Raw genomic sequence first — 27,719 nt, forward strand, 5'->3', positions numbered from 1 at the left:
GAGCTTTATTTTTTCTGAGTTTTTACTTTACATCTACATTTTGGGTTTTCACTTTTCATCTGGCATGTAAGAAAGTCAGCAATTTTCCTTTCAACAGAGTGATATCTGTGTTTTTTGTATATATTATTTGTTAGCTTGACCAACATTTGCTGGGGACATACTATTTCTAGGCATTGTGCTAAGTGCTGGAAATAGAAAGTTACCTTAATGGTCTGATCTGTAAAATGGAAGAAGTAGGGGTTACTGCATTGTGGCTCACATAAAGGGATGCGTAGGGGCTGCTTCCAGGGACCCAGCTGTGGCTCCATGGGGGACCCAGTGGCTATACCAACAGTAGGAACAGTCCTACCTTGAGGGCCTCATGATGTGATGAAAAGAACAAATGTAACAAGAGAATTCTGCTTTTTAAATATAAAATTTAGGCTGTAAAAATGTTTGCTGTAGAGAGCTTAAGAATACAACATGCATAGTTAAGGAAATATAAAACTGCCTAAAGTTGGCCAACCTTGTTGCCGCTTTGTTTCATCAAACGACAAGACAGTGAACTAGAGTTAAGAGCAAGAGACATTGCTTCAGAGTACAAATCTTTTTGCTGCTCCTCAGTTCTGTAGTTTGGGACAATTAAACTTCCTGTGCTTCTGTTTCCTTGTCCATGAAATGGAAATTATAATAATAAGCCCCACCTCATAGGGTTATTGTTAATGCCAGTCACTCTTAGAACAATGCCTTCTTAGGCTAACAATTTGAGTTAGGTACTATTTTCTTTCCCATCCATATTGTTGTTTGTATATATTCATCAACAGTTGTGTGTCCCTTAATGACCAGGATACATTCTGAGAAACGTTCCACGAGGCGGTGTAGTTGTGTCAACCTCAGGGTCCATCCCACAGATCCAGGTGATACAGGGCCATCACTCAATGTGGCCCCGATACACTCAAGAGTCTAGGTAAACAGGAGGTGTATGAATTTGCTACCAGGGTAACAAAGTACACTGTTTTGCAGTAAACATTATATATATATATATATATATATATATATATATATATATATATGGTATACAATACAAAATAATGATTAAAAGTACTGCACAGTCAATACATAAAGCAGTGGCCCAGTTGTTTATTATCATGATCGAGTGTTTTATAGTAGATATAACTATATGTGCTATACTTTTGTATGACTGGCAGCACAGTAGGTTTATCTACACGAGCATCACCATGAACACTTGAGAAGCATTTTGTATTCTTAACTCTTTGATAGTGTCTCCATCAGTATTCTCACTGATGTAAATGAAAAAGACTGACCACACAGCTTAGAGGAAGGGAGATTTATTTGCTCATGGTTATTTGGACACTCTGGGTTCAGTCCATGTGAGGCCAGGGTCTGAAGCTCAGGGTGTGTCAGTGAAAAGCCAAGCTGAGAGAGACAAAGAAAGAGAGAGAAGAGAGAAGAGAGAAGAGAGAAGAGAGAGAGAGAGAGAGAGAGAGAGAGAGAGAGAGAGAGAGAGAGCGCACAAAACACTAGGCTCTCACATCATGGAGGCTAGAAGCAGAGAGCAAGGGGAGGAGGGAACTGTATATAATCCCAAGGCCACACCACCAGGGATCCCTCCTTAGCAACCAAGGCCCTTCCAACATTGTTGCCTTGTTTCTGTGAGGGCTGGAGGCACATCCTAAATCCAAATCATTCCACATGGTGATGATGCCACTGGACAGTAGGAATTTTCTAGCTCTATAACAGTCTTTTGGGGACACTGTCCTGTATGTGGTTCAGCACTTAATAAAACACTATTATGTGGCACATGACTGTCTTTATATTCCCATGTTTTAATTAGGATTATACACATGGAGTTGCTTTCAAAATAAGATTTGAAGAGGCTGCATAATTAGTCATTAGGTATAGCTTGATGTATTTAACAAATCTGATATTATTAAACATCTAAAAGTGATTTCTTACCTCTGATATTATAAATTATACTTAAATTTTCTCTATTAATATAAACTTCAGCCTACTTTTGATTATTATTTTGGATACATTATTAGAAGCGGATTTTCTGGGAGATAAATATAGAGACATTTTTTAAGTTTTTGATACACAATGCCTACTGCTTCAGCAAAGAATATCAGTTTACACTTTTACCAGCTGAAGGTGAAAGTGCTCACATTTGAGTAAGCTTAGGGACCTTGAGTGGAGATTGCTGGAGAGCCAGAGAGCTGACAGTGTCCTCCTGACCAACCACTGCCCATGGTCTGCAATTCTAGAAATTACACATGGATCATAGTAGAAACGTTTCCCTTGAAGCCAATTATCTTCAAAGGGAGACTTCAGAGAATTCTTTTTTGTTTGTTTGGTTTTTTGTTATCTGTACAGGTGTTTGTTATGTTAACTTTAAGTTTGATGGGTTGTGAGACACGGTGCTGGCGAGACAGGTGCTCACAGGGTAGGTAGTTTATGTTTTACTGCCTGCCATTGGTCCTCTGCCAGAGATTTTTAAAAAATGGTATTTGCAAAAAGAAAGGCAAGAGGTTGAAAGGATAAAAGTGCATCTTTCTTTTAAACACCCCCCCCCCCAGCTGGGCGTGGTGGCGCACACTTGTAATCCCCGCGCTTGGGAGGCGGAGACAGGAGGATCGCACACATTCGAAGCCAGCTGTGCTTGGCTTAAGAGACCCTGTTTCCAAATAAAAAATATAAAATAGGTCTGGGAGTGTAGCCCGGAGGTAGAAGGGTTTCCAGAAACCCCAGTACCACCAATAAACAATTAAATAAATACCCCCCCCCAGAGGAGAACAAACTGGGTGTTGCAGTGATTTTACTTTCTCTGGGTCCTGGCTCCCAGGAGCATCATGTCGTTTTCTAGTGAGTACCAAGCTTAGAGACAGCATCCTAACGTGTGACTCCACCATCCCTTCAGGTGTGTCCTTCTCTGGAGACCTACAAGGTGCTGGTTCAAACTGCGCCCTGTGCAAACCCATTGAGGCTCCATGGGGTCCAGCTGAGGACAGCTCGGCTTTGAGTATCAGGAAGGGCCTGGCAGGGGAAGGTTACTTATTCTTTAAAATTGGCATCATCATCAGGGATGAATGAAACCCAGAGTGCAAAATTCTTTTCCACCTTGACACGTGAAGCATCAGCTCTTTATGTTGAAATAGAAAATGTGAACCAGTGAGTTAGATAACAGAGAGTTCACATTCACTGAGAGCCAAGCTCCTGGCAACTGCTAGTAAAACCTCAGTGCACTTCTTGTTAATATTCCAAGTTGCTAGCCCTCTGGGACCACACAACTGCCAGTCTTTGAAGATTATCTTTTTTTCCTTTCTTATATAGATTTGTAGCTCAGCTTATTGATGACATATGCAATATTTCAAACTAAGAAAATTATTCAAAAATTTTTGGTAACACATTACTCCATTTCCTGCTGAAACAACATGCTTTGGAGAATTTTAGAAATGTGAATAGCCTTAGAGATGATAGAAATATTTTGAAAAAAGTAATAAATAACAGCCCTATAGCGAGCTCCTTCTTTGGAGTACCCGATCACCCGCTAGATTGCTGTCTCGACAGTCCAGGTGTTGACAGTTTGTGAAATAATAGGAATGAAAAGGACTTTGATTTTGTATTTTTAATAGAGGTTTTCGCCAACAAATTATGAAAGTAAGACATGCCCAAGGCAGAGAACTTGGAAAGTACAGAAAAGACACCAAGAAAAATAATCTCCTAAGTAATCATAAATTCATCACACAAAAACAATCTTTGTTAAGATTGGTGCTCTTAATTAAACAGACTTTCAGAGGATACCTGCTGATTTCCACTCCTTTTCTCCACATTATCTATCCTCTGCCATATTCTGAAAGGTAAAATTTCTTCTAAGTCACTCCTTGAAAATTATTTTCATATTATATTTTTTCAAATATCTCTGGAGGTGAGTCTGTTGGCAGTCCATCATTTTCAGTTTTTCTTAAATCTTGAAGTCAGGAAATACTTTGTGTAGCTTTTGAGCACTGGGCCAGGCAAAAGGGATACTTGGATTCTCATTCAGGCTTTGCCACTTACTTACCAACTGGGTAGCCTCGGTGAAGTCCAGCCTCCATCCCACCTGACACCATCCAGCTTTCTCATTTGCTAGCTCCAAGGACTTCTGAGCCTCTGTTTCCCAGCAATTGCAAACATTGGATTGATTCAGCCGGGCATGGTGGCGCACGCTTGTAATCCCCGTACTTGGGAGGATCGTGCAGGTTCGAAGCCAGCCGCGCTGGCTTAAGAGACCCTGTTTCCAAATAAAAAATATAAAAAATAGGTCTGGCAGTGTAGCCCAGAGGTAGAAGGGCTTCCAGGAACCCCAGTACCCCCCCCCAAAAAAAAAAAAAGAAAAAAAAGAAAGAAAAAAAAATGGACTGATTCAGTGGTCCTATTTTACAATTTTTTTTAAGATTTTATTTTTCTATTTTAACAGACTTTCATTTTGAGAACAGAGTTAAGGTCAAGCAAAGCAGAGCGTTCCCACATAGCCATTGCCTACTCCCAAAGCCTCCCTCGCTATTGACATCTCCCTCCAGAGCGGGACATTTGCTATAATCGATGAACCTACAATGACCCATCATTATCACCCGAAGCCCAAAGTTGACATTAGAGTTCACCCTGGGTGTTGTTCATTTTATAGATTTTGACAAATGTTTCCACCACTGTAGGACCATACAAAATAATGTCACTGTCCTCAAAATCCTCTGACGGCTCCTCTGCCTCCCTCACTCTGCCCAGCCCCTCGCATCCTCCGTACTTTCACCTTCGTAGGAATGTCACGTAGCTAGAATCCTACAGATGGAGCCTTTCCAAACTGGCTTCTTTCACCTAGTAATATGCCCTTAAGGTTACCTCCTATCTTTTCTTGGCTTAGTAGTTCATTTCTTTTTAGCACTGAGTGATATCCCAACATCTAGATGGGTCACTGAGGTTGCTTCCAAGTTTTGGCAATTACAAATAAAGCAGCTACAAGCATCCATGCAAAAGATTTTGTGCGGACATAAACTTTCAGTTCCTTTGGGTAAGTAAGTGCTGAGGAGCATGATTGCTGGATTGTATGTTTCGTTTTGTAAGAAATTCCCCAAATGTCCTTCAAAGGGGCTGTACTGCGGCCTTTCCGCCAGCACGGCCTCGTCACCGTTGGGTGTGGCCACTGCTCCTTATTCGGGCCATTCTAAGAGCTGCGTGGTGGTCTTTCATTGTTATTTGGGTATGAAATTCCTTAATTACATTTAAGGCTGAGTGCTATGCTCTTTCTTTACTGAAGTGCCGCATTCTGTGGTGAGTTGTCTGTGAAGGTCTTTGGCCTTTCAGTTGGGTTGTTTGTTTCCTTTGGTTGAGTTTTGAGCAGTTCTTTGTATATTTTGGATGACGGTGTGCTATCGAATGTGTCTTGGCAAAGGTTCTCTTCAAGTCTCTGGTTTGTCTTTTCATTCTGTGGAGATCAAGGGTTCTTATATTTTCTTCTGCTAAAATCAAATGCTTTGGAAGGAGCCTGGGGCCTCAGCGGGTGGGGGTGGGGAGCCAGGAGAGGAGAACTTGTGGGTCTAGGAACACCCACTTCCTCTGCTTTAGTTAGGGGAGTCTGGCTTCACCCAGTTGAGGAATGAGGGTTTCTTATGAGGTTTGTTTCTTCGCAAGGGTTTTTATTATCAGAATGGTTTCAAACCTGCTGAGTAAATTTATCTTAAGGCATCTCTGAAATCCCTGATTCTGGATTCCTGTGCTTCTGTGTTTGCCACATAGTAGATGCTTTCTCTCCTTAGGAAAGAATAAGCCTGTCTCAGTCATGTGACACCTTTTCAGTTGATTTTTTATCTACTCTAGTACACACATAAAACGATAGCACCCATGTACCTAAAGATGTGCACAACCTTGTGCCCACTTAACTCTCAAAAGCCAGGGATTTTTGACACCAGTGAGCCTTTAAAAAAAAAAAAAAATAACTAAAGAGAATTCTCAGCCATTTCTATTCTAAACCCAGGATAAAGAGGAAGAAGATTTCTGTGACTCAGGAGGTAAATATGCAAATCAGAACTGAGAGGGCGTGACCTTGCTTTTTAGTAACTGGTGCTGAACATTGCAGGTTAGTGAAGCAGGCTATTGGGTTCAGGATACTGTGGCCATGGGCGTATCAACTAATTGTTTGCTCTTAGGCTGTACATCATTTTCTTTGGCATTTAAGGCCAAGTTAGATGAGTATTTCATAATGTTTTATAAATATTTCTGTTCACTCTAACGCTGTTCATTCGTTGACTTGGCTGGGAACGAAGAGGCATCTTTTCCATTATTTTTATCTTCCACAGAGGGTTTGAAATGGCTTACCAAATACCATGCAATACAAAGTAGAAAAGTAATAGTTGACAAAGTCTCTACAAAAGGAGAGTACCAAGAAGAAAATGATAAATCCAGAAGTCAGATGAGCACACAGAAGTCTCTCTGCATAGTTTCTAAGATGGGCCACAGATTTGGCTCTAAATTTCCTTTGCCTGGCCAAACCAAAAAAGAGAATACATTCCATTCTAAGGTTTGCAGGCTTTTCATAAAAATAAAAGAGAGCAGGTATTCAACGTAAGAACCTTCCTTCAGGCAAATTACTACACAGTCAACTTCTTATAACCATCATGTAGATGAGAGTTCAAAGTCATTCATTCTCTGGTGGGAAGCTGGAGTACAGTTATTTTGGTTTGACAGTTAGGGTCTGACTCATATGTTTAGATAACCATCTGAGCAATAATTAGGACTAAAGGTCTCCTAGGAAAATTGTTAGCTGCATACATATTTGTTAAGATTAATTGGTGTCTTTTCTCCAATGAGTTGGGCCAAAGTATTGGTAAGCAGTAAAATTCATAATCTGGAATAGGAAGAACCCGAATTTTATCACATTGCATAGCATGCAAGATCAAGAGTCTATTTTTTGATCCGACTATTTGTGGTAGCTTTCCTTTCTAAGTGTCTGATATGGATGCCATAGTATGTCCTGCAAAAATTGTTACTGCAATTTTGTAATAAAGCAATGGCTAAACAAAATAAAATCTTAATTGCTAAAAAATGTTCATGAATTATATTAAGGCACAGAGGGAATGGCTATTTCTTCTCTACACCACCTGGGGCCTCAGAGAAGAGACATATTAACTAGGAGTAACTTGATAGTTGTGCGCCGAGGTCACCTTCAGGCGTCCTTATTCACTTGCTGGCAATTGGTGCTAGCCATTGGCTGGTGTGTCATTTGGAGCTGTCAGCCAGAAATAGCCATTTGTGACCTCTCCACGGCCTGGTATACTAGACCTCTGACTAGGTAGAAGGTTTCTGAAACAAGCGTCCCAGTCAACAAGGCAGAAGCCACATGGCTTTTTGTGACATAGCTTAGAAGTGATTCAGGGCCACTTCCAGTCCATTCTACTGATTAAAAGCAAGTCATGAGTCCACCTGGAATCCAGGGAGGAAACATAGTCCCTCTATCTTCATAGGAAGAGTGCCAAGATTGCTTGGTAGAAACCATGTGTCCGGGAGGTAGTGTGGACTTCTCTGGAAAATAAAATCTCCATTTCAGAGCTCCTACCTGCTCTGTACTCTACATTGTTGCTCATGGTCCTTAAAACAAAGGCTTTTAAGGGTTGGGTCCATGGAAACAAGATCATCCAGCCTATCCACTTGCCTTTTTTGGTGAGAAAAGAAAAAATTAGGATTTTGTAAAACCAGGCCAGCTGCCTGAGCTAGGAGTACCCCCATGGAACTTTGTACAAACATCTCTATAATAGATGAATCTTTGAAACATCTCCTTTCTGATTTCAATAAGGTCATAATTACTTTAAGAATAACAAATCTAAAACTCGATGTTTCTTAATATATTATAGATATAATTAATTAAAGTAAGGCTCTTCCACAAAATATACAACTGCAATGGTTTTGTCCTAAAAGGAATAAAGCAAAGATATGATTTATTACAAAAATTAAGAACTGGGATATCATCTATAAAGGTGGAACACACAGCCACCACTTCAGTTTGAAAGAGAATTGCACGTGTAAGACTCTTCCTCCAATCAGCTGAGTCAGCTCATTGTTTTCACCATCTGAAGTAATCGTTAAGACATTTGTCTTCTGAGTCAGCTTGAATGTGTTGATGATCAAGTATTTACCTTCTACAACACCTAGTACATTTCACTAAAAATAAATTGTGTCAAATTGACAAATGTCATTGAACCAGAAATATGTGGTTTCGTAGTCTTTCGTGCCAAGAGAGTACTTGTAGGGACACAGCACAACCAAATGAGTAGGGCCACCATGTTCCCACACCGGGCTCTGGCAGGGACGTCCATCTTCACTCTGGTCCCTCTCACTTTGAGTCACTTGGAGAGGACTTGACCAGTGTGTGGTCTTGTGCACACTAGTCTAACAGTGTGCATTTGCACCAGGATTGGGTTAGGAGAAGGTTCTTCACCTTTCAGATAAATAACTGTATCAGTAGAAGGGTAGAAGTTTCCTACTATGCACACATTTCCCAGAGCAGTATGCTTTTATTTCAACTCACAAAATAAAAATTTAATTCCTGCCTGGCATAGGGCAATATTTTTGAAGTCCTTAGTAATGTTGGGAGCTGTATCTTGCCCTGTACTTCTTTGAAAACACTGGTTTCCATAAAATACGGTAGTGTTTAGAATGAACGCTGAGCACAACAGGGGAGGACTAACTGGTTATAGATTCCAGAATGTGGTTTCTATGACAAAGAGTGGCAGTACTGAAATTTGGGAAGAGAAATAATTTCTAAGTAAATTGTGCGCCCTAAGGCCTTAAAAAAATGTAGACACCATCAACAGTAAGAGGTATACACAACATCTCTCTGATTTTATCCCTTTTTATACAAATGAATTTATTTAGTCATGAGTAAGTTGTAAAATACTTACAGTCCTTGCAGTGTCACCATAAGGCACCTGTAGCAGCAATATGACAAAAATAAAAAATCTAAGGTCACCATGATGAGTCATCCTGGCTGCACTCACCTCATTAATGGAGAAGTGTTTTGTTTTTTAAGTTCATAGATATCAGGCTTCACCCTGGGCTCCCCGACATCAGGTTAGAGTGGATCCGGGGCAGTTACATCCTGTAAAACTTCACAGAATATTTTTGAAAGGCAGGGCCAGAGTGTAGCTTAGTGATCAGGCACTTGCTTAGTATGTTCAAGGCCCCGGGTTCCATCCTCAGCACCACAAACAACAAAAACGGATTCTGAAACAGAGCCAAGATTGGGAATTACAAACCTTGGAGAAAAAAATCTGAAGTTGTCAGCTAAAAAATAAAAAAAATAAAAAAATAAACCTACCAGACTATCCTGACATTTAAAAAGTAAATAATAATTTACCTATTTACAAGATTTTAAAAGTATACTTTCCTAAGAATCACATAAAGAAGAAATAATATTAAATGTATTTAAAATAAAATGATATATATTCCTTTTTTATGGTACTAGGGGTAGAACCCAGGGTCTTTCTACCTCCAGGCTATAATCCCAGACCTAGTTTATATTTTATTTGTAAACAGGGTCTCACTAAGTTGCTGAGAGCCTCACTAAGTAGCTGAGGCTGGCTTCGAACCCATGCGAACCTCCTGTCTCAGCCTCCCAAGCGCGGTGATTACAAGCGTGCGCCACCACACCTGGCAAAATGATATATATTTCAATGCAGGTGTCCAGGCTCGACAAAAGTAGAAAACATAATAAAGTGCTTTCAGGCATTTATAATGAATGTTTGGAGATAAGTAGACAATCAGAAGCCTTTCTGTCCAAGGGGGAAAAAAAAGTACGCTAGAGATGGATGTCAGAATAAGAAAAGAAAGTAACTAAGGTCTATTTATGTATGAAAAAATGAGAGAAATAAATTAAATAGACCTAGTAATAACATGCCAAGGGAAACCAAAGATTATTAAAGTGAAAAACAATGAAGAAGCTAAGTACGTTTGCAAAGGAACTGCTCTTTAGTCTAAACATACTGTCAAAAGGCTTTCCTTTGTTACGATATAGGATGAGGCTGTTTCAAATATTCTGTCTTAACAGGAGGATCGCGCAGGTTCGAAGCCAGCCGCTGTGGCTTAAGAGACCCTGCTTCCAAACGAAAAGTATAAAATAGGTGTGGGAGTGTAGCCCGGAGCTAGAAGAGTTTCCAGGAACCCCAGTACCACCCACAAAAAAATATTCTGTCTTAATAGGGGAGGGAACATAGGATACTTAGGATGAGTATCTTAATGATGTCTTAATAACCCACTGCAGTTAAGCCAGTCTCTCAAACTTAGACTTTAGAGATCACATCCTTTGGCTAGGCAATGCAGAAGAGATGATGAGTTGGAAGAAGAAAAGAGTAACATGTACAAGGGGCCATCTTGTGTATGGGAAGCTCGGGAGGCAGTGCCGATGTACGAGAGAAAGACAAAACCCCCTAAATAACTGAAGGATGTACTTTTCACCAAGTGGATTTCTTGCTAGGTTAATAAAATTACTTTAAAATGTATAGGAAGCAATAGCACAATATTTCATTGACCTGTTCTACTTTATGGTCATTGGTTCTAATTTTGCTTTGGAGAATCTTACGTCTCTATAAATATTTACAACCCACTGTGTCGTTTTTGTAAAACCTGTGGACTTACACCAAAATTATTTTAACTAAAGGTGTGCTCAGAATGCTTATATAATACCTGTCATTGACAGATTGCATAAAGTGAATAGGCTATTTGATAATTTTGAGAAAATATATGCTGTGTAAGCTTCCCTGTCTACAAACCAGTTTGCATACTGGACCTTTCGGGTGCAGCCTTGTAAAAGCTTTTGGAAACTTAGACATTTCGTGTGTGTGTGTGTGTGTGTGTGTGTGTGTGTGTGTGTGTGTGTGTGAGAGAGAGAGAGAGAGAGAGAGAGAGAGAGAGAGCGAGCGCGAGAGAGAGCACACTGGGGTTTTAACACAGGGCTTTGCTCATGCTAGACAAAGCTTTACCACTGAGCTCCACCCCCAGCCTGCTTTTCAAAACTTTTCTAGGTGCAATAAATTGTATTCAGTAGGGCTTTCAAGAGACAGAGAAAAACCCCTTTTATTGTGGGACTATTCTGTGTATTGTTGTACATCCAGCACAGCTCCTTCCACTGAGCGGCAGTAGCAACCATGAGCTGTGCAGACACTTCTTTGGGGACAACGCTGCCCCCAGGAAGAATGACAGCCTTAGGTGGAGCACACACGGGCTCACCAGCCTGTTGGCCCCCAAGGCACTTCTGAGCAAAACTCCCATTTGGTGTGGAAGCCATTCTCTGCAGAAAACCCAACATGCTGCTGTGCTGAGTCATCACGGGGTCCTGGGTGAAGACTGGGAATTCCTCCTTATCCAAGCCAGCAACAACACCCTTGCCTAGATCACACACACCTATGGACTTGGTTTTCTTTGGTATTTTTTCCCTTTGAATCACCCCCACCCCCATCCACCTCCCTCTTTCTTTCTTCCTTTCTTTTTTTTTTTTTTTTTTTTTTTTTGATCAAGCTGCCACAGACTGAAGAACTTCCCAGGCCTGCTGTCACACTCTTCCTTTTGGAAATGAAACAAAAAATGTGGCCTTGCTTGGAGAATTTGTCTGCCCATCCCTCACTTCTCTGCAACAGTGCCCCCTAGTGGAGATCGGAGGCAGGGCGAGGGGGGACCACGGGCTGTGAGTGGGGCTGCCTTTGTGTCCTTCCGGTTACAGCCAGGACACGTGTGGGCTGCAGCTTCTGAGCCTACTTTTCTCCAGCATCCAGAAGACTTCATTGGAAAAGAGCTGAGTAATAGGAAGGAGGGTTCCTGTGGGGCAGGGCGAGAGAAGGCAAAAAGCAGAGTGCAGTTAACCAGAGGCAGAGAAGGAAGAGAGCTAGAAGATCTTCTCTCCATGGGGGGCTCCACATTCTTTCTGACCACCAGGCTTTCCCTTCCTAAAGCTCCCAATGGTGGCTTCAAGGTTCAGAATGTGGAGCAGCTCAGATTGGCCAGCCATGCCTCACGCCTGGCTAATGGCATACAGATTGTTTTTCTTTTCTCTTTTCTTTTTTTTTTTTCTCTCCATCTTCTGGATTCTGAGCAGCCCCCAAAGCTGCAAATGCCTGCCTGCCTTGTCGCAAGGCTCCTTCTGAAGCCCCCCTCGTGGTCTGCTGGCTGGCACCCTGCTGCTGGGAACAGTGGGGAGCCTTCTAGCCCAGCAGGGGCCACCTGGGATATGGAAATTACCAGCAACCCTGGTTTGCTCTTGCTCAGTGATGTGGTTGCCAGAGCACCTGGAGCATCCTGGGAGTTTGGACCGCTGTTGTTTCTCAAAGGGCTCCGTAAAGGCAACAGGCAGCAAACATGCACTGTGTTTTGCCAGAAAAGCCCAAAAGGATGATGGCTGCTGTTGTCAATTACTGGCATCTCAACAGGACTGTATTTTTATTTCTACGTATATTTGCACAGCCCGGGAGCATCTGCTGACGAGGAGGAGATGATAAGCTGTATCAGTGCCAAAGCAGGGACTGGAATAACAGGCTGGTTCTGAGAATGCCCTGCATCCTGAGAGTCAGAGTTAAGACAGTTCTCTCTCCAAGGGGAACTCTCTGCTCTCAAAATAGAATATTAACCCTTGAGAGGACCTAAGGCTTGGGATCCCTGTCCGATCCCATGGTGATACCCATAGTAGCCTCTGAACTGATGCTTCTGGGTGAAGGAACCCAAGCATGTGTGATCATGGAGAAGGATGGAGAATTGGCAACCCAAGAGGAAACTGGGTGAGGGCCATCTGGGCGCCACATCATTCCCCTGCATTGGAAAGAGCATTGTGAAATGTCGGGCCTTGGGTTTGCTGAAGGGTTTGTATGCTTCACGACTGGGCTCACGGTAGGGAGATAATTGATGCGCCACGGTTACCAACCCAGGCAGTAACCTCCACACCGTTTGAGAGCCTTGATTCTGGAGTTTTTCTTGAAAAGGAAGGGATTGTTGGAGACTGGGGCCAGCATCCTGGGTGGTAACAACAGAAAAAGGAAATTGGTAGAAATTGCATCACTCAATTGGATTGACTCAGCTTTGTGGCCTGGGTGGGTTCCCAGGATATCCAGCTCATGGCAGGACCTGTAGGAGATGAAACTAGAATGTGGTTGATGACACAGAAGATGGAACAAGAGGGGCAGAGCCAGTGGGGAACTCAGCCCAGGGCCCCTGACCCAACCCACAGGGCACACCTCCATGCTACCCACTACCTCCAATCCAGCCCTGCGTCCCCTGGACATTTGCCCAGTTTTCTGAGGGACACATTCTTCCTCTGTCAACAGCCCACAGGGAACACAAGCCAAGTAATCGGGCAGCTTCTTCCTTTTCCCACGTCATACCTACTCTGTGCTCTACTCATCTGGGATCACTGTGCCTAGAAATACCAAACATTACGTGATTCTGGTCAACACAGGCTAACCGAGATCCTGAGCGCTCTCCTTTCATTGCTGTTGCTTTGTTTGTTTGAAACCATAGGCATTTTCCATGCTGGGGGGTTACAGCTCTGTTTACTCTCAGCTCCTCTGTGCAGGTCTTTCCTTTGGTCCCCACCCTCAGGGCTGCTGAGGGGACAGTAACTTGTCACCGTATTCCCTGTGTAAAGTTGGGGGCAGATAAACTCAGGAGCCTTTCATGTGAAGGTGCTGATGAGAACAGGGGAAGGGAGGAGAAGGAATGTGTTACGAGATGGCCAGTGGGCTAAATCAAGGTACACCAAAAACTGTTGTTACGAACTCATAATGGGAGAAGGAAGTCATGTCACGTGATCCCTGAAAGACATGCGATTGGGCAGGAGGAGCTCACACCTGGAGAGTTTAGTTGACAGCCAGTCCATCTCTGCAGCCCCAGGATGAGCACCTGTGTCCTGCCCTGTTCTTGTTCTCGGCAGCCCTCGTTGCCTATCTGCTCACCTGCTTCCTGTCCTGGGGCTGAGCCAACAACTTATCACAGGGGCCAGGATTCTTCCCCTTGCAAACCACAGAACCCCACTCAGAGGAAATTTGTTGATTCGTGTTAGGAAGGATGCTATGAAAGCTCAAAGGTCAGAGGAGAAATATGCAAGAACTGGGACACTGGACCTGAAACCGGGGTCTGTCTGTCTGTCTGTCTGTCTATGTCTATGTCTCTCTCTCCCTCTCTTTCTCTCTCTGTCTCTTTCCCTCACTTTCTCTTTTTATCTCTTTCTCTATCTCTGTCTCTCCCTCTCTCTTCTTCTCTTTCTCTGTCTCTCTCTGTGTCTCTGTCTCTGTCACTCCTTCTCTGTCTCTTTCTCTCGCCGCTCTCTCTTTTTCTGTCTCTTTGTCTGTCTGTCTCTCTATGTCTCCCTCTCTTGTACCTCCCTCCCCCTTTTCCTTTCTCTTCCCCTCCACATACATGTCACTCTCCCCTCTGCCTACTGTTTCTAGGCCCCTTCTGCAGGGTGGAGCTCCGTGGGCTGGAAGGGGGTTCTTTAAAGCCCCGTACAGCATTCTCATCTCCCGACGTGACATCCCTAGAGGAAAGAATTTCTGGCTTATGACCTGCATATACAATCCCACTAGACTGGGGGCTGGGCTCATTGGTAAAGCACTTGCCTAGTGTGTGTTAGGCCCTGAGTTTGAAGCTTCCCACTGCAAAAACAAACAAACAAAAAAACAAACAATCCCAGAAGCAGGCTCTGGTTATCTAGCTTGAGACTAGGGCTGTTCAGAAGACCAGAGCACCATGATGGCCTAGCTTCGATCCTGAGCCTAGCTGGCAGGAGAGATGCAAGAGAAGAGTGCCTGGCAGTGGAGTCTGGTCCCTGAGTCCTCTGTACCCACTCCTACCGTAAACCTTTCAGCTCAGGCTTAGTTCCCAAGCCTCTGCAGAAACAGAGGAGCAAAGTAAATCCCTCCTGGAGAAACCACCTCCCAGGCACTCAGCCCATCCCTGGGTCCTCTCAGAGAGGTTCGGCAGGTGTTCCCCACATAGCCCAAGATGGTCTGCTGTTCCTACCAGATGTGGGGCTGGAGTTTGGGTACAGTCTAAGTGCAGCTGTCCCAGTTACCTTAGCAGGTTAGTGCATCTCTTCCCTGAAAACCAACAATAATGGCATCCCCATAGGGTGATACTTGGGATTACTAGACAGTTGCTGTTGGTATCAGACCGATCCAAGAAGGGGTGGCTAGTGTCCCCATCACATCCCCAAGGATGGCAGTCTCTTCTTGGGAATCTTGGCTCAAACATTGGGTCACACTAGCTTCTTGGGGCTCCTAGACATGCATATGCATTAGGAATTTCACTGAAGTGCTTGGTTTCAGATGAGTCCAGAGCCATGCAAGGAAGGGCCCTGGCTCATCCTTAGGTCCCAGAGACACTCCCTGTTTCCTATCCTTTTTGAGCTCCCCTCTTCTCTCTTTCTGTGTGTGCACATTTAGGAGTGTACACGTTCCTGTCCAGCACCCTGAAGTCTCTGGAGGAGAAGGACCATATCCACCGAGTCCTGGACAAGATCACAGACACGCTGATCCACCTGATGGCCAAGGCGGGCCTGACCCTGCAGCAACAGCACCGGCGCCTGGCCCAGCTCCTCCTCATCCTCTCCCACATCCGCCATATGAGGTGAGGCCCGGTCACCCGCAGGAGAGGCCCTGCTGACGGCTGGCCCAGGAAGGCCATTGCCCACTTCTGGAAAACACCTTTTGAAGTTTGGGGCATGTAATAAGCTCACATGTTCTGAGAAGATGGAGAAGGAGACGTTGTTTCTCCCCAGTGCCTGGGCAAGTGTCAGGGAAGGTTTCCTAGAAAAGTGGTAGAACTTTCCATTTGAAGCACGTGCAGGGCCTTTTGGGGTGGGGGAAGAGGACAGTCGCAGGAGTCAGTGAGCATGTGCCTCTGCTGAAGGCACAGGGCACAGCCATTACTATGTCCCAGTCCTGCTGTCCCTGCGTCCCCACAGAAACCCTAAGGGACAGACTCCCTGGCAAGATGCCAACTCCAGCTGAGACTCCTCTTATCAAGTCGCCAGTTACCATTATTATTTCCTGCTGAGTTTCTGTAGCAGCCCCACAATGTGTCTTCCTGCCAGTAATCTCCATTCTTTCTTTCTTTTTTTTTTTTTTTTTTTTTTTTTGGTGGTACTAGGGGTGGAACCCAGAGGCTTTCTACCTCCGGGCTATACTCCCAGATGTTTTTTTTTATATTTTATTTGGAAACAGGGTCTCACTAAGTAGCTGGGGCTGGCTTCGAACCCATGTGATCCTCCTGTCTCAGCCTCCCAAGCGCGGGGATCACAAGCGTGCGCCACCACGCCCGGCAGCCTCCATCCTTTCTAATCCAATCTCCATCACCTCACCAGAGTGATCTTTCTAAAACTAAATCAGATCATGTCATCTCCCTGCTTCAAACATGTCTGAGGCTTCTCATTGGTTTTAGATAAATGTTATGTTACCTCTTTATTTTATGAGGTATTGGGACATCCTGATAGCCCCATTTCTGCTCCCCTAATCATCTGGGAGGCTCTGCCTCCTGTTACAGAAGGACCAGGCAGCTCTGCTGATCTCAGGTGGCTCTAGTCACACACCTGTGGGCACAGGTGGGAGATGGCTTCAAGCTACAGTCTTGCAGGTGGGCCACCTGGCACTTTTACCTGCCTCTGTATCATTCCCCTTATTCCCACAGGACAGCTGGGACATGCTCACCTAGCGAAGCCAGAGGCACAAGAAAACAAGCTTGTTTGGCCTGGGCATTTTAACCCTTGCATTACATCATGTCCCCTAACAGTCCACTAGGCAGGCAAGTCAGGTGTTGAATCCCAAAGTTAAGGATCCTAGGCATGTGGTGGTGATGGACGTATGTGTATGTGCATTTCTTGTTTTCTTTTCTTTTTTTTTTTTGCGGGTCTGGGGATGGAACCCAGGGGCATTCGACCTCCGAGCTATGCCCCCTGCCCTATTTTTAATTCTTTATTTTGAAACAGGGTCTCACTGAGTTGCAAAGAGCCCCACTAAGTAGCTGAGGCTGTCTGCGAACCACGATCCTCCGGTCTTAGCCTCCCAAATGCTGGGATTGCGAGTGTGCGCCATCACGCCCGGCTGTGTTTGGGCATTTCTAAACAGCAATCTAGCCCATCACCACATGGATATAACTCCTCACAAGGAAGCATGGCCTGACCTTTAAGTCTTGTTCTTCTCTACTATTGTTGCCTGTTTTATTGTCTTTCTGGCCCATTAGACTCGGATCTGCCTTCCAGATGACGCACCACACTTTGTCTTGCTTTCTTTGCAGCCCAGCACAGGGCTGGGCACATTGTAAATACTCAGTGAATATTTTCTAAAAGATCCAAGAGAGAACAGCAACAGAGGAAATAGAATCATTCTAGGTCAAAAGGTGAACTTAGTCACATTCCTATCCTACGTAATGATGCAACTTGGCTGCCCGAGGGCTCAGTGGATAGCATTCTCATGAGCAGAGCTCAGCTTAGGGGACATATACAGAAAATAATGGATTCTCTATTACATAATTCAAAAACTCGACAGTAATGACAATGATGTGCAATGGTGAAACTAAGGAACAGGTGTTCATGGGATGAAACTCTCATGACCTAGGGCTTACACCAGGACCCTAGGAATTAAAAAAAAAAATCACTATAAGGAAAAGACCAAGATATTAAAAAAAAAAAAAAAGGCCAAGTTGTCTTGAAGGGGCCTTCATTCATTCTTGAGCTCAAATGGCAAGAAGTTTATCCAACCTTCCAAAATTGTGAGCTTCTTAAAAAAATAATGTGTGTTTCTTCTTTTTATCCTTCAGGGTATTATATATGAAGATTCGCTTGTAGTATTTGCTCACACGTTATTGTTAACTTTTGTTGTGCTGGGGATTGAACCTAGAGTTATTCTACCTCTGAGCTATACTCCTAGCCTTTTTAAAAATAAAAATAATAAGCCAGGCGTGGTGGCACACACTTGTAATCCCTGCGTTTGGGAGGCAGAGACAGGAGGATCACGCGGGTTCGAAGCCAGCCGCGCTGGCTTAAGAGACCCTATTTCCAAATAAAAGTAGGTCTGGGTCAGTATAAAAAATAGGTCTGGGAGTGTAGCCCAGGGGTAGAAGGGTTTCCAGGAACCCCAGTACCACCAAAAAAATAAAAATAAATAAAAATAAAAAAATTATTTAAAATTTTTATAATAAGCAAAAACAAACAAATAAATAAAAACCATGTCTTGCTAAATTGCTAAGGATGGCCTAGAGCCTGTGATCCACTTGTCTCAGTATCCCAAATGCTGGGGTTACAGGTGTGCACCACCAGGGCCCATATTATTACTGAGCACATGAGTGAATTCATGAGTAAAGACCCAATGAACAAATGACAGGTTCTCCCTAGCCCTGTGAACTTGAAATCACACTTGTGCAAGATGGGAGAATGTAATTATGCCTCTGCTCTCAGGTCCCTGTGGTGCAGGGCCTTGGGAACCTTGGAGGGGACATTTGAAGACTTGGGAAGGGTCTCCGGAAAGAGGGCAATGTTTTCAAAATTATTCAACTTGGCCGCCCATGGGCTCAGTGAGTCTGGAAGGATCTTAGTTCCTTTAAGGGGAACTGGGGTAAGGAGAGTGTGCACCAGGGATGCAAGGCCGGCTGATCTCTGTGAGGAGGCGGGGGTGTCTGTTAGTCCCTGGAGAATGTGGGCAGACATTTCTGGTTTATTCTGAGTTCTCTGGGAAGCCTCTGTAAGTTTAAGCAAGGGAGCTTCCTAACTGCTTCACAGATTTCCAAACCTCACTCTTACCTGGCTATGTATCTTGTATTCTCATTTTGGATGTAAGGGTGACAGAGGGGAATAAGGTCTCATGTCAGCCAGCCGTGGAAGGCTGTCACCTGCATAAAAACCACCCTGAAAGTGGCTGAGAGAGAGTGTCTTTGTAGGGGTGGGGCTTCCCCGGTAGGAAGGGGCAATAAAAATCACGTCCATCTCGCAAGACACTCCCTACCCCAGTCCTCTCTAGATTCCATCTTAAAAGGGGCCTTGAAATGGACTGGCTTACACAGGTCTTTGGAGTTTCTCTTCCTTCCCTTTCCTAGGGACCCCAGTGTCTCAGGGCTCAGCTGATGTCTAACGTGGTCCTCTCTGTACCTCCTCCTCCCAGTAACAAAGGCATGGAGCATCTGTACAGCATGAAGTGCAAGAACGTGGTGCCCCTGTATGACCTGCTGCTGGAGATGCTGGACGCCCACCGCCTGCACGCCCCCTCCAGCCGCCAGGGAGTGCCCCCCGACGAGCAGAGCCACAGCCAGCTGGCCACCACGGGCTCCATAGCAGCACATTCCTTGCAAACATACTACATCCCCCCCGAAGCAGAGGGCTTCTCCAACACCAACTGAGTGCGCTCGGCTTCCCTCAAGGCTCTGAGAATCCCTGCAGCATTTCACCCATGTCATGCATCACCTTAGCGGAAATCTGTCTCCTGCGTACGCTCTGGCATGCACCCGCCGCCAGTGGTTTTCCAGTATGAGTGGTCGTTCATTTGCTTGCTCAGTTCTTAGTGACACATCTTCTGTTGGGAACAGCCAAAGGGATTTCAGGGCTCAATCTTGGTAACAGCTCTCTTTCCCCCTTTGCTACCTTACTGAGAATGAGGATTCCTGTAACTCTTCACGACCGAACTCAGCCTATGAGATGACTGTGCATTGAAACTACTTGTCGAGGCCCGGGCCTGGAGAGTTGACATTTCACTTCTGATAAGCACTTTGTGATGGCTCCAAGAATAAGCCTCAGGAAAGAATTTAAAGTGGCTCCTTTAATTGATGACTTGGAGAAAGCTAGCTCAAGGGTTCCTTACAGCGTCTTCTTGTATTCCTATAGTAACACATCACTTCGTGAAAGTGATACCGTTATTGTTTCGCTCCATTGCATGGCTGCAGCACACTATTCGGTGATTGCCTACTCGTTTCCCCTATAGGAATACAAGATGCATGCAGGGAGGGAAGATCCCCTAATTGCCAAGCCCATGGACTTACTAACTGCACCTTGGGGCTTGCTGAAATCTCTCCTGCTGACTTTTCCATAGCACTACAAACAGGTCCCTGGTTCTGGTTATAATTATTGCTTCCCAAGGGCCTGTGGGAAATAGCACGTTGATTTCAGCTAAGTCACCCCCATGTAGATCAATCTCCCTGTATGAGGTATAAGTTCTAGTTTTTTTTATTTTCACTTTTATAAAAGAAAGCCCTCTGCCCCCAGCACTTGCTGCAAAAGCCCCTTCAAGACTTGTCCTGGTGGGGTCTTGTGTTCAACAGCAGAGGGCACTCTACTTGGATCCTCCCCATGTGGTTTACTTTGCATTATTTACTTGTAGGGGCCCAGCCATGATGAAGGGCCGTTTAAGTGAGCCAGAGCCCAGCCCTGGTGATTCATCCTCCCTTTCCTCCTCCCCATCCTTCTCTTCCTGCTCCTACCCCCCCCCTTCTTCCTTTTTCTCTTCTTTCTCATCCCCTTTTTCTTCCTTCCCCTCCCCTCCTTTCCCTCTCCTCCTTCTCCTCTTCATGGGATGCGGGCCAGTCAGTGAGGGCCATGATGATTGTGGCTACAAAATAACATGGAAGAAGAGAAGCTGGGTGCAACTGTGATGAAGGTCAGCCTTACTCAAGGTGGTGGGGTCACGGGCTGCAGCTCCCTGGGGTACAATTTGCAGGCACCGGACCGAAGAGCGGGGCTGCCCTGGGATACACAGGGCAATCACCTCTTCATTTCCCCTGTGGCCTTCATCAGAGGCAGCTACGGAGGATAGCTGTGTTCCTTCAGTCAGCCCAGCAGGCTCCAGGCAGGGAAGGAGGGCAGGGATTGGAACCCGGGCTGGGTTGGGACTGTGCCTTTGGTTGTTCAGAGCTCACCCCAAAATCAGCTAGTGTGGCCTTGGGATAAATGATCCCTCCCTCCCTTCCCCAGCCCATGTCCTTAAACTTCAGTAGAATGAAACCAGAATTGGGTCACAAGAATCTTTTGACCAACAGGCTAAAATTGAAAGGCTCGGCCCAGCCACAGGGTCACCTTCCCTGGGCCTTTGTTTTGCTTAGAGGAATTATGGGTTATTTCCCTTTTGTAACTAAAAAGAAAGTTTGGTTTCCTTCTCTGACTTCATGGTCTATGATTCGAACCCCATTGAGTGGTGAGCCAAGAACCCAGATGAGCTGCTAGGCTTCTCTTGGTAGGTCTTGTTTGGAAAAGTGAATTTCATTAATTTCTGGTTGCCCAGTTAAGTTACTACCAAAGGACTGGGAAACCGAGAGGGCCAAAAAAAAATTTTTTTTTATATATGTGCATCTAAATTTTGGGGCAATTTTATGTATCTGTGTTTGGGATATGTTTAAGAACATAATTCTTTTGTTGTTTGTTTAAGAAGCACCTTATATAGTATGATATATATTTTTTTGAAATTACATTGCTTGTTTATCAGACAATTGAATGTAATAATTCTGTTCTGGATTTAATTTGACTGGGTTAATGTGCAAAAACCAAGGGAAAAATATTTAGTTCTTTTGTATATTTTTCAAGCTACCTTGTCATGTATGCAGTTATTGATGCCTAAAGCCTGGTGATTATTCATTTAAATGAAGATCACATTTCATATCAAGTTTTGTATCCACAGTAGACAAAATAGCACTAACCCACATGCCTATTGTTGGATATCGAATGATAGACAATCTTATGTAGCAGAGATTATGCCTGAAAAGGAAAATTATTCAGGGCAGCTAATTTTGCTTTTACCAAAATATCAGTAGTAATATTTTTGGATAGTAGCTAATGGGTCAGTGGGTTCTTTTTAATGTTTATACTGAGATTTTTCTTTTAAAAAAAATAAAAACAAAATAAAAAAAAACCTCTAGGACTATAGATGATGTAATACCAGCTAAATCCAAACAGGAGTACAGTGGAGGGTCTTACATTTTTCATCTACTGTGTTCATATTCGTGTTAAGATACTACTACGTATGAAATGGGCAGAGAACATCAGAGGGTTAAAATGTTAGCCCAGGAGTTTCAAACAACTTTGGAAATCTTTTTTTTTTTTTTTTAAGCCTAATTTGAAGTGCCAATCATGAACTGCTGAGATTTTTCAGCCGTCGTTGCTGTGGTGTGTGTGGGGCGCGCTGGAGAATCACTTAACTGCTTTTCCCTCACTTTGAGGTGATTTAAACTTTTAAAGTCAAGATCCTCCTGGAGGGTCAGGGTAGGGTAGAGAAGTGGGCTTGGGAATTGGAAGAATGGGAAAAATGGGAATAAGAATATTGAAAGTATTCTGGCGCTGAGGGTAAGTGCCAAGTTTCAGTATTCCACTTCTGCACTGTAATCCAAAAATGACTGCTGTTTCCAAAATGGCAGCTTGAGTTCTAGGGAAGAGAGTGGCATTGGCAATGACGTCCAAAGAATAGCGAGGGGTCTGAGTTTCTCAAAGCCATGGCCTAACTTGCTGTAATGATTCCATAATGCTATCCTGCAGTCATAAGAAAGACTAGGTAGTCCAAAGAGAGGACACTATCAATGTATTGCAACATCTAGCCCTCAAGGAAGTGCAGTCTTTGATAGATCTCCCTAGTTGTCTCACAAATATGTCTGACCGTGTCATATCCTATGCCTTTTGGGGGCTGAATAAACAAGTGACTTACTGATCATTTACTTCTACACACACTAAGATATTCTCACTTTGAAATCTCACACCTTGAAAGAGCCATTGATTAAGGCCACTGGTTTAGAGAGCTCCTAATGCTACTACATGAAGCCAACTAACCAACTACAATTCCCTTCCTATTCATACTTTCCAACTCTGAGATGATCTGTGGATACTGGGAATGATCACTAGGACCACAGTAATGTCTAATAGTCACAGGCAAATCTGCTGGGGGAAACTGGTTCTTTGAAAGGTAACAAGGCAACCATGATTCTCTTTGGTGCAAGTCTTGAGAGGTTGATCCAGCTGACACTGCACACGTCCTAGATTAACCCCCTGAAAATTTACTCACTTTCAACTGGAGCAAATGAATTTAACTGTGGTCCCAAATATCCATCTTTTCCTCAATGTGATTATGCTCTGTTTTTAACTGCATTTCATTTCCATTTAATGTGTGGTTTCCTTTTAAGTCATTTAAAATTGTTTTTTTTTAAGTAATCGCTGCCTCTATCATGGGACATCGATTTTGCACTGTCTTTTGGAGACTCGAGAAATATTTCTATTCTATCCTCTTTTTCTTTTTGCATCCAAATGTGCCTGAACTTTTTAAACACGTAAATGCTGCCACGTTCCAAACTCATCTTTAGCGTATGTGTACAGAGCTGTGCACCCTGGAAACAACATACCGTCCCATGAGCAGGTGCCTAAGACATGGACCCCTTTGTGTCCGCAGAGAGGTCATTGGTCACAGAGACTTGAATTAATAAGTGACATTATGCCAGTTTTTGTTCTTTCACAGATAAAAATGATGCTTTTGGTTCACTACATATTCTTCAGTGTAGAGCTCTTGTTTTATGGGAAAAGGCTCCGAATGCCAAATTGTGTTTGATGGACTAATATGCTCTTCTGCCGATGCATACTGTTACTGATGTGATTCCATTTTTTTGCAGCTTTGCTTTGTTTAATGAAACACACTTGTAAACCTCTTTTGCACCTTAAAAAAAAGTAAACGAATTCAGCGGGATGCTTGAGCACCTGTAAACCATTTTCTCAAACTATTTGATGTTCAAATAAAGAATTAAACTAAAGACAATGAATTCTTTAAGCGCTTCACTTCTTAATTGTTCGCTACTAATCGTGTGAAACCAAAGTGCCTTAAGGAGCTGTAGAACACAGTGAGTCTGAATACCAGACCTGCCCCCTCTTGCCCTCCCCCAGGTCTGTAACACTGAGTTCAGGGGTATAAACATTGACAGACTTGGCCTTAGTTCTTAGCTCCATTACGTGCATGTTTTAGGATCATGGCTACTTTATTTTTCAGAGCTTCAGCTTGTCAACAGAATGGTGATAATAGCATTTAGTTTGCAGGATGATTCTGAGGAGTAAATGAGGTTCTCATTAAAACAGTAGTTGCTTTCTAATGCCTAGTTCCAGCATAGGGGAGAAGGAAGCTTCAGAGCAGTTATTTATGAACAAATGAGTGCATGAATAGATGGATGGTCTGAAACACATATAACTCACTCAAAACCTGTCTTCTTATCATGAGATAAAGCAGGATGATTGGTCCATTCCCAGCTTGGGTCTCGACTCGGGACATCTTTCCTTCTCACGGCTATAAGTGAGCTCCCTCTTTGTGACTAAACTGCTGGATTAGGGAGAGGGGCATATATTGAGAGGCGACATCACATCATAGACACACAGGCTCTCAGCTAGATTACTCAGTTGGAGTCCTTATCTACATATTTATCATGTGCCTTTGGCCAGTTCACCCTGCGCCTCAATCTCTTCACTTATAAAGCCTACTCATCTGTTTTCCATTGCTATTATGACAGAAGAACTGAGGCAAGAAAATTTAGTAAGAAAAGGTTTATTTAGCTTCTAATGTTGGCGGCTCGAGATCCAATTACCATGGAGCCCGATCCTGCGAGAGCCGCATAGCAGATGGCATTTTGATTGAATGTGAGCACGATTACATGATGAGTCAGGAAGCCAGGGAGCTCGTTGAGGCCAGCAACCCTCCCTTCAGGGATCTAACTAGAACCCCAGGAGAACCACGTTAATCCCTTATGAGCACAGAACCCCGGTGACCTAATTACCTTGTTCTAAGCCTCACTTTTTTTCTTTTCTTTTTTTTTATGATACTGGGGTTCCTGGAAGCCCTTCTACCTCTGGGCTACACTCCCAGACCTATTTTTATATTTTTTATTTGGAAACAGGGTCTCCTAAGCCAGTGCAGGTGCTGGCTTCGAACCTGCGCGATCCTCCTGTCTCTGCCTCCCAAGCGCGGGGATAACAAGCGTGCGCCACCACGCCCGGCTAAGCCCCACTTCTTAAGGTTCCACTCTCAGAGTCACTACAGTGAGGACCAAGCTTCCAATGCAGAAATCACATCCAAATCATGCATGAAGACAGATAACAGCACCACTTGCCTGGAGGTGCTGTTGTGAAGTCCACAGGGGCTCATCCACGAAGGTCATCTAAAGACATAGTTTTTCTCTTTCCAGAATCCTCTACAATACGTGGCTGGTTGACTTCTTTATTAGGCTGGGTTAGGTTATTCACATGTTTAAATCACTCGATTCCAAGGAGCTATTTCAGAGTCTTGGAACTTCCTAGTCTTTTCAGTGGGGTGTGTCACTGGGGGAACACCTGACTAAAGGGTGATTTAACTCAGCTATGGTTCATATTCTCCAATGATACCTACACTCAAGACCTTGGGGACATTTAAATTTAGAATTATCGGGCATAGATTTTCTTTTCCCAAAATATTAAATGCATGCTTTCTGGAAGTAACACTTTTATTCAGTTTTCATTATTTGAACTATGTGCACCACAGATGCAGTTCTAAGATCACATCTATGATAGCTTACAATTGAAGAATTTATAAATACCACAAAAAGAGTAGAGCTAAGAGAAGGAAAAAAAGGTTCATTCAAGTTAGAGATATGTTTTATCAATGGAACTGCTAGTGGATGGCCTGGGCCACCAGGTTGAAGGTAAGGGTGAGGAAATCTTTCCAAAGCAGGAGAAAGTCTGTGTGGACTAGACAGCATGCATACAGTCTCAAGTACTGTTGAAGAGGTTCTCTTAATAGATCGAAGTGTTTGATTCTCCTTTACTTCCTTTTGAATTTAGAAATGAATGTCCCCCATGCATCCATAGTCAAGGCATCCATGCTTGGTTGCTAAGGAGGTATGGCCTTGGGGTTATATATGGTCCCTCCTCCCTTGATCACTGTTTCTCTGCCTCCCGATGTCACGCCCTGAGCTCTGCAGGTGTAACTAGCCTAACATGGGCTGGATCCCTTAAATCTCCAGAACTGTGAGCAAATAAATCTTCTTTCTCTAAGTTATGGTGGCCAGGTGAGAATGTTGACTGAAACACACCCTGAGAAAAACCACACACATATACTTATACACACAAAAGTACCACTTACCAAGTGCTTTCCAGTGCCAGGTACTTGCATTATTCCATATTTCTAGGCACTCTTTCCAGCTCCCTTCTGAGAGTAAAAATATGATATATTTTGCAGATGAGGAAGGCGAGGCATAACACAGGTATGTAACCTTCCCAAGGTCAGGAATCTTGTGAAGGGCAGGCCCAGAATGAGGCTTCCTGACCTTATATTTGAATGGTGAGAAGTACCATTTCAAGTTCCCCGGAGGTCACTGAAAGTCACAGAACGCCAATGACATTGTACTGGAGGACCAGAAAAAATGCTAACTTTGCTTTTCAACACCCATTCACATACTAGAGTAGAAATGTTATAGGGCAACAATCTCCCATAGAAATAAATTGTTACAGAGCATGATATTTTCCTCGATTCTTGCTCTTTCCAACAAGAAAGATTTCAAACAAACAAACAAACAAAAAATAGGAGAGCATAAGAGATTTATTTAGGGAGATGGTGGTAGGGTTTAAGAGAAGGCTGTGAAAAAGGGGTTATGCTAGAAAAAGAGTCTGGAACAGTTCCCCCTGAGTGGGAGATGGTATGTGTCTTCGAAAAATTTCCCACTACTGTGATCCAAAAAACCTGATCATACAACTTAGGGGGAGGAATTTGCTCACAAATTTTGGAGATTTGAAAGTTTCAGTGTAAGTCAGTCCAGGTCTGCCAGAGGTCAGGGCATGGCAGTGTGAAGCAAAAAGAGAGAGAGAGCAGGGGTTATACTCTCCATTACAGAGGCCAGAAGCAAGAGAGCTAGCCAGCAGCAAGGGGATGGAAAGACAAAATGATAGTTCCTCAAGCCATACTCCCAAAGACCCATCTTCTCCAGCCTCACTCCACCTGCCTGGGTTACCACCTAGTAAATCCATTACAACAAATGTATCCACTGTTTATATTAAGCCCTCGTGACTTAAATACACGACTCTGAACATTAATACATGAGGACTTCAGGGGACATCTATATACAGTATGGAACAAAGGGGTATGTTCCAGAGAAAGGGTCTGTCATGGGCCACTTCCTGGCGTGAAAAAATAAATGGTGGCAAGCCTTCTACCTGGTAAGCTTCCCTCAGTCTGGAAATGCTCTCTTCAGGAATATGCATTTGGGGAGGTCACTAGCTATTTTTGGAGCCAAGCTTAGTGGGCACTGCGCTCTTAGTTTCTGAGGTCATGCCAGGGAACTTTCTGCCAGAAGAGTGATTTTCCCCTGGGCCTGGTCACCAGGAGCTCAAGTTCCAGCTGATGATCTGAGGCCTTCTCAGGTGGTTCTCCTGAGCGGTTCTCCTGTAGCAGCAGGACCCACTGCAGAGTGTGCTGGTACCTGAGCCAGGCTCAGTGCCTCCCATCAGATGCTGACCACCCCTATCTCCCTAAGACCAGGACCAGGACCAAGGCCCTGGGCATTTGAGCAGAATGAACAAAGGAAAAGCTTTGATCCTAACTAGGCAAAAGTGGAAAAATAAAACAGAAGCAAGGATGCATTAGGACCAACATTTTAGAAAGCAAAATTTGAAACTGGCTAGAACAATCTCAGTGCTGCGTTGGGGCTGGGACAGGGACGGCGCTCTCAAGCGCCAACCCTGATGGTCCAGGGCACTGTGA

At 43.9% G+C, this 27,719-nt stretch overlaps 1 protein-coding gene across 1 annotated transcript in view; it reads left to right on the forward strand.

Moving 5' to 3' along the window:
* Positions 1–19,386, forward strand: part of ESR1 (estrogen receptor 1) — a gene marked incomplete at its 3' end in the record, with an annotated part of 276,093 nt that extends 256,707 nt beyond the window's left edge. The window contains exons 7-8 of the mRNA XM_080700149.1: positions 15,444–15,627; positions 19,152–19,386. Of these exons, the coding sequence (XP_080556275.1) occupies positions 15,444–15,627; positions 19,152–19,386 (419 nt within the window). The remainder of the gene's footprint in view (positions 1–15,443; positions 15,628–19,151) is intronic.
* Positions 19,387–27,719: the final 8,333 nt, after the last annotated feature.

Source organism: Muscardinus avellanarius (assembly GCF_963383645.1).
Source record: "Muscardinus avellanarius genome assembly, chromosome: 8".
Taxonomy (NCBI): Eukaryota; Metazoa; Chordata; class Mammalia; order Rodentia; family Gliridae; genus Muscardinus; species Muscardinus avellanarius.